This window comes from Nicotiana attenuata, unplaced genomic scaffold (genome assembly GCF_001879085.1).
Source record: "Nicotiana attenuata strain UT unplaced genomic scaffold, NIATTr2, whole genome shotgun sequence".
Classification (NCBI taxonomy): Eukaryota; Viridiplantae; Streptophyta; class Magnoliopsida; order Solanales; family Solanaceae; genus Nicotiana; species Nicotiana attenuata.
In genome coordinates, this window is record NW_017672060.1 from 62,832 (window position 1) to 69,807 (window position 6,976).

A 6,976-nucleotide genomic window follows, 5' to 3' on the forward strand; every position below is an offset into this window, starting at 1 on the left:
GTATTTACTTTGGGACTACGGAACGGTATTCCGGGAGATCCCCCTGCACTTTATTTTGGGACTACGGGACGGTATCCCGGGAGCTCCCCTGTATGTTCACTTTGGGACTACGAATTGCATTCCGGGAGATCCCCCTGCACATTTATGAGATGGACTACGGGACTGCACCCGGGAGATCCACTGGATATGGTATTTATATTTGGGGACTACAGGACGGTATCCTGGGAGATCCCCGGTTGTTATCTCGGAACTGAGTTATGTCTTTTACTGTGTTTTACTTGCCTTTGTAATAGTTGTTGCTGTTCTTTATATCTTGTGTTATTTAATTACACTGTCATTTCTCACTGTTAAACCTGTATCTTATTTAACCTCAGTAGGGCCCTGACCTTCCTCGTCACTTCCCAACCGAGGTTAGGCTTGGCACTTACTGAGTACCGCTGTGGTGTACTCATGCCCTTTCTGCGCATGTTTTTCATATGCAGATCCAGGTACTTCTGCACAGGCTTACCATCCTTGAGGCAGGGAGAGCTTTTGGGGACTTCGAGGTACATCTGCAGCGTCCGCAGACCGAAGAGTCTCCATCTTTATTCTATCTTGTAGTATTAGCCCTTCTATCATACTGTTGATGTAGACATTCCGGAGTTAGAGCATTTTTTTTCTATATTTCTCTCAGCTTGTGTTCCCGTGAGTTTCCGGGTTTTGGGATAGTGATGTAGAAGTTTGAGATATTATGTTGTATTTGCCGAGCGGCATTCTGTATACCGTTCCTTTTAGTTATTTTTGGGTTTTGATGTATACTTCCGCAAGTTTCGATTTGTTTTCCGCACTTGTTAGGCTTACCTAGTCGTAGGGACTAGGTGCCGTCACGACAGTTCACGGAGGGAGAACTGGGGTCGTGACAAAAATAATCTCAACTAGGGATTGGAGACCCTATGTTGGCAAAAGGCGACTAGGGAGTGGAGACCCTATGTCTAAAAATATTTCAACTAGGGATTGGAGACCCTATGTTGGAAAAGCGTAAAAGATTGAGATTTTTTTTTTTGGCAATCCACTAGGCAGGGCCTAGGGATGGTTTTTCATAAATATAGAAAATCAAAATTACATAGTTTGTCCGGAAGTCTAACAAAATGAACAAGATAAAAATTGAAGACTACATAGAACCTATTACCAATATTGAGTATAGTACTCAACATAGGTATCACATGATGAAAACTAACAACATTACTTATGCTATATCTATCAAAATCCATGTTTTTATGAAAATGTATTACTGCCCCTATGATCATGATGTGTTCTTCTTCTCCTTGATGAGGTAACGATCCTACTGTTGTCCAATTGCAGATTAAGTTCCCCATGTTTTCCATAAACCACAAGCATCTGCAAAACATTTCCAGATTTGGTTTGCCCCGTTGCTCATTTGCCTTGTATTTGCCCTCTTTTTTGTCAGCTTTCTTCTTGTGTATTGTAGTTGTCTTCTCATGCATTCTTTCCTGGTCTGTCCTGCTATGATGGAGTGTGATTACCCAGCCCATTGTATAGTGCCATTGTCTGCAAATTGTGACCAAAATCGCCCTGTGCATTGCCATTTCCAGTTCAACTCACCTGTGTAATATTTGTGTTCTATATTGTGATGACTTGCTCTAGGTATGACTAGCTTCTTTGTGAAAAATGATCCCTGGCCAACGGAATTGTGAAGCTGCATTTGGACTGCAGCTATCCTGCCCAGAAATCTCGACCAACTTTTGCTGCATGCATGAAATTGCAGCTGTGCTTGGGCCTTGTCAGTGCCCCTTCCTATCCAATCTGCTATACTTATGCTCATCTATGATTCCCCTGCAATGGAATGAGCACACTGTGCTAATACCACCAATTGTAGGTTCCTCACAAGGTGAGGCATAGCCACATTAACGACTCCTGCAAAAAAGCAAATTACGTTAGTGAAAAATTGTCTGCCCATGTGTTCTTCGTCTCTCATCTGAGCATGAAATTTGGTTGCTCTTTGATCATCGAACCAGCTGTCGTCCTTGCTTGTATTTTCCATTTCCAAATTCTCCAAATGCTTAGAGAACCAGCCTATCCATATGCAATATAGATGTTCTGCACTATTACTTGCCTGACTTCCTGTATCCCTTGCTTTATTTTGCCCACTTCGCTTAAACATTCTGGGCAACACTCTTTTGCACCTCAAAGTACCTGACCCTACTGATTGTCCAATTCTCTTAAACATTCTGGACCTTTCTGCTGTGTCTTGTTTTCTTGAAGCACTCTTTCTGTATGGAAATCCTGCTCCTCCATGTATAATGCTCCAAGATGCTGCTAGAAATATTTGATGCTGCCCATTTTTCTTTGACATTCTGGGCAATTCTTTCCTCCATTCAGTTGTCTTTTTGGACCTCTTTGTTGTTGTGCTATTGTTCAGCTGTGACAGTAACCCATTGGAATGTATGCATAGCATTAATACCACCAAATGGACCTCCATCACAGCATCGAACAATAGCTCACTAAATGTACCTGAACACCACTCCCCCAGTCACTCCCTAGTTTCTTGAGACTTTTACTCTTAGGTATGGGCATTGCAGTTTATCAGAGTTCACAAGCCTTCTCCCTTGCACATCCAACTCCTCAAAACCATGACATTCCAATTCACCTACATCCAGTGCATAGTTTGCAATGTGGTCTGCTAGCTTGTTGCCTTCCCTAAGAGTATGAGACACCTTTACATTTGCTCGATTCATCAGTTGTCTAATTTCCTCCACCATTGTTTCTATTACCCATGGTGGCTTCCATTCTCCAGTTATTGCCTTCTTTAAGAGCGTTGAATCTGTGTGCAAATCTATCAGCACATAGTCCTGTTGCACACAGTACTGCATTGCTTCATAGATAGCCTTTGCTTCAGCAACTGAATTAGAACCTTCATGTATTTCCTTGCCACATGCATACAGAACATCCCCCTCTTCATTTCTAAGGACAAATCCAATAGAGCTCCTGCCAGGATTGCCTCTAGAGGCTCCATCAGAATTGACTTTTACCCAGCCTTGTTCTAGAAATTCCCATAGCACCTTAACATATTCAAGTTTGGGAGTGAACTGCTCCATCATCTTCAACATATCTGGCCACCTGTGAGGTACCTGCTGAATTCCTGGCTTTCTTACCTTGATTAGAGAGTGCAAGGTATTTGAAATTTGATAGACCACTGTATTGATGGTAACTCCATCCCCATACTTGTAACTATTTCTTCTCTTCCATAGTTCCCAAATGATTACTGATGGCAAGGCCTGCATAATTGGTTTCAATCTTGGTACAACATCTGCAGTCCAACACTTTACAATGACTTGATGCAATGTGAGTCCTTCTACTGCAATGCCTGCATGTCCAAGATAGTACTTCCACACTTTGTTTGCTGCATATGAGGTGAAGAATAAATGTTGTGTAGTCTCCTCCTTTGGTTCTGCACAACACCAGCACTTGGATGCCATTAAATACCCCAGCCTTTTGAAGAAGTCATCAAGTGGCAACTTGTTTCTCCACACCTTCCACATGAAGAATGCAATTTTAAAGGGCAATCCCTTCACCCATATCATCTTGAATGCATTCATTGGCTCAGCTCTTCTTCTCAAATAGTCCCAGGCTGTTTTAACACTGAAATATCCTCTAGGTTCCACCATCCAACAGGGTACATCAAGCACTCCTTGGGCAGTAGGAGGCTTGATGTTCTGTAAGATGTGTTCTACAAATTCCTCTGGTAACAGTTCGACCAATCTTTCTGCATCCCACCCTTCTCCATCAACAACCTCCCATACATTGTGCACCGATTCATCTACACCAAAGTCTTGTGGAACCAGGAAATAGAGAGCCCCCAGCCCTGTCCAATTGTCATACCAAAATAATGAAGAGCCCATTCTTGGATGCCACATTATCTGATGTTCAATTAAATCCCTACATTCCAACATTTTCCTCCACACATGAGACCCTCGCCTCCAAGGTACTATCACAGAATTCATCTTTTTGCAGTATTTTTGGCTCATGAAGGAGCTCCAAAGACTAGGCTTGATTCTATAATTCCACCATAATTTACAGAAAAGAGCTTTTGATACATCATGAAGTGACCTAAATCCAATCCCTCCTTCCTCCTTTGGCATACACAAATTACTCCAAGATGCCCAGTGCCTGTTATTACCTGTTACTGAACTACTCCAGAAGAATTGAGCAAATATCTTGTGCAGCCTATTATCACATTATTTGGAGGATTAACTGCAGATAACAAATGTAAAGGCATGCTTTACAGAACATTAGCAATTAGAACAGCCCTGCCTCCTATAGACAACAGCTTACCTTTCCAAGCCTGTAGTCTGTCCAGAACCTTTGTAATCATAGGCTGATAATACTCCAGTTTTCTGCGTGCATAAAAGATAGGGCATCCCAGGTAGACAATAGGAAACTCCTGTCTTTTTATTCCTGTGATTCTCTCTACTTTGTCTGTAACATCTGTGTCTGTTAAATGATGAAGGTATACAGCTGACTTTGTTTTGTTCACCAGCTGTCCAAATGAAGCCTCATATGCAGCCAAAACCTCCATGATCAGTCGAAGAGATGTGGCATCTGATGATGAAAAAATGATCGTATCATCTGCATAGGCAAGATGATTGATTTTTGGGCTCCATTTTGGTAAACCAAAACCACGAAAGTGCAGGTTCAAATGTAATGCATTTAGACCTCGTGACAATGCTTCTGCAGCTAGGATAAATAACGTAGGAGATAAAGGATCCCCTTGCTTTACTCCCCTCGAAGATTTGAAGAAGCCATGTGCTTGACCATTTATCAATACTGAATACCAATTATTGGACACTATGCCATATACCATGCCTATAAACCTCTCTGAAAACCCCATTATTCTTAGCACCTTTGTCAGAAAGAGCCAGGATAACCTGTCGTAGGCCTTGGTCATATCTAGCTTCATAATCACATTTGGTTCTGCCTTAGTTCTAATTCTCATATCTGTGACAATTTCTTGGGTGAGCGGTATGTTTTCTACTATGCTCCTTCCATTTACAAAACCAGACTGCTCTTCTGATATTAGATTAGGCAGCATCCCCACAAGTCTTCCATGAATCACCCTCGATATCACCTTGTTAGAGAAGTTACTAAGGCTTATAGGTCGCAAATCAGAAAAAGTGCTTACCTCTTTTTTCTTTGGCAGTAGAACCAGATTGGTATGGGTAATACACTTAGGCAGATCATGCCCATTAAAGAATGCCCTTACCATATCAAAAATATCTCCTCCTATGATGTCCCAACATGACTAGTAAAATTTGCCTGTGAAACCATCAGGACCTCCTGCACTGTCTCCATTAAGACCAAAAACTGCTTCTTTTACTTCTTCCATAGTAGGTTGTTTTATCAAGTCTGAATTCTGTTCCACATCAACCAAGGAAGGAACCTGATCTAAAATTTCAAAAGAGGTAGGCACTGCAGTTTCAGAGAACTGATCCTCAAAGAACTTGATTGCTTCTGCAGCTATATCTTCATCTTCCTCAATCCAATCACCTTGACTATTCTGAATTCTAGATAGTTGCAATCTCTTCCTTCTGCCTCTGACCTGTGCATGAAAGAACTTCGTGTTCCTGTCCCCATCCTTGAACCAAGACATCCCTGCCTTCTGTTTCCAGTACTTCTCCTCCAAAGCTAAGAACTTGATCAAATGTGCTTGAACCTTTTGTAACTTTTGTTTGTTTAACCTTGTGGGATTTGCTTCAAACTCAGCTTCATGTACACGAACAACTTCCTCCAAGCTGGCTATCTTCTGAAAAATATCTCCAAAAGTATCCCTGCTCCACCCTGATAGTACCTTCTTGAGCTTCTTCAGTTTATGGTTGAATAGAATGTAAGGACTTGCACTGAAATCTGCTTTTCAATTTTGTCTCACCACCTCCTTAAATGAAGAATGATCCACCCATAAATTCAAGAATCTAAATGGTTTTATCACAGGAGGAGCCTCTATATCACTTTAATCTGCAATGGACTGTGATCTGAGCCTATTTTGGATAAATGCTGGACCTCCATTCCAGGGAATGTCTGCTGGAATTCAGAGTTGGCTAAACATCTGTCTAGCATCTTCAAAATACAATCCTCCTCTGCCCTGCCATTCCACCATATGTATATACTACCCTTGAACCTAAGATCAACCAGATTGCAAGTGTTAATGCAATGTCTAAAATCATCAATTTCAATTAAAGACACTGGGAGTCCACCAAACTTTTCTTTTTCATCCCATATGACATTAAAGTCACCTCCCACTAACCATGGCACTGTCATATCACTTGCCATATAATACAATGAATCCCATAACTTAATCCTCTCTATGGCATCACACTTAGCATACACCAATGTGAGGACAATTTCCACATTTGTTTCTGTATGAAAGAGCCTTAGAGTTAGTTGTTGTACCATATTGTACATCACTGTAACCTCATATACCTCATCTATAAAAGCCCAGATCTTGTTTGATAAATTAGAAATAGCCTGGGCAAAGCCAATTATACTTCTGTACCTTTCTAGAGTTCTAGTTTGCTGCATAGGCTCCATCAGTCCAATGAATTCATAATGATTTTTTCTGTGCATTTTGATCAGCCTTTCAAAGGCTTGCTGTGTATTGACTGATTTGATATTCCAAATTAAAGCATCCATTACTTAATGAGTGATTTGGATAAGGTCCTCCTTGTTTGAACTACCCCTATAGGAACAGCTGTATTGTTTTCTTTTTGCTACTTTTTTTTTCTTTTGCTGCAGATTTTACATTATCTAGAACTCTAGGAGATAGGTCCCCTTGTCTAGCAATATTCTTGAAATTTTGAGTTGTTGATTTCTGGTCCATGTCCTGACCTGTTCCTCCCATTTCTTCTACTGCATCCTGCACATCATGATCTGCTGCAGTTTCCACCACTGTTTGATGATGATTGCTATGTTGCACAACCTGCTC

At 41.2% G+C, this 6,976-nt stretch overlaps 1 protein-coding gene across 1 annotated transcript; it reads right to left on the reverse strand.

Annotated features, from left to right (window-relative positions):
• Positions 1-5,299: 5,299 nt before the first annotated feature.
• LOC109211586 lies at positions 5,300-6,684 on the reverse strand. Its single transcript, XM_019375134.1, has 2 exons — positions 6,021-6,684; positions 5,300-5,901 (listed from the first exon to the last, which is right to left on the reverse strand). The coding sequence occupies exons 1-2, from the start codon at positions 6,682-6,684 to the stop codon at positions 5,300-5,302; spliced, it is 1,266 nt and encodes a 421-aa protein (XP_019230679.1).
• Between the last annotated feature and the right edge of the window lie 292 nt (positions 6,685-6,976).

Bases quoted from the DNA above. Each gene is read 5' to 3' on its own strand.
- LOC109211586 (XM_019375134.1), bottom strand. From the start codon at position 6,684: ATGGATGCTTTAATTTGGAATATCAAATCAGTCAATACACAGCAAGCC. The intron at 5,902-6,020 runs GTCCATTGCAGA...ATTGAAAAGCAG, and splicing joins CAAAATAGGCTCAGATCACA to ATTTCAGTGCAAGTCCTTAC.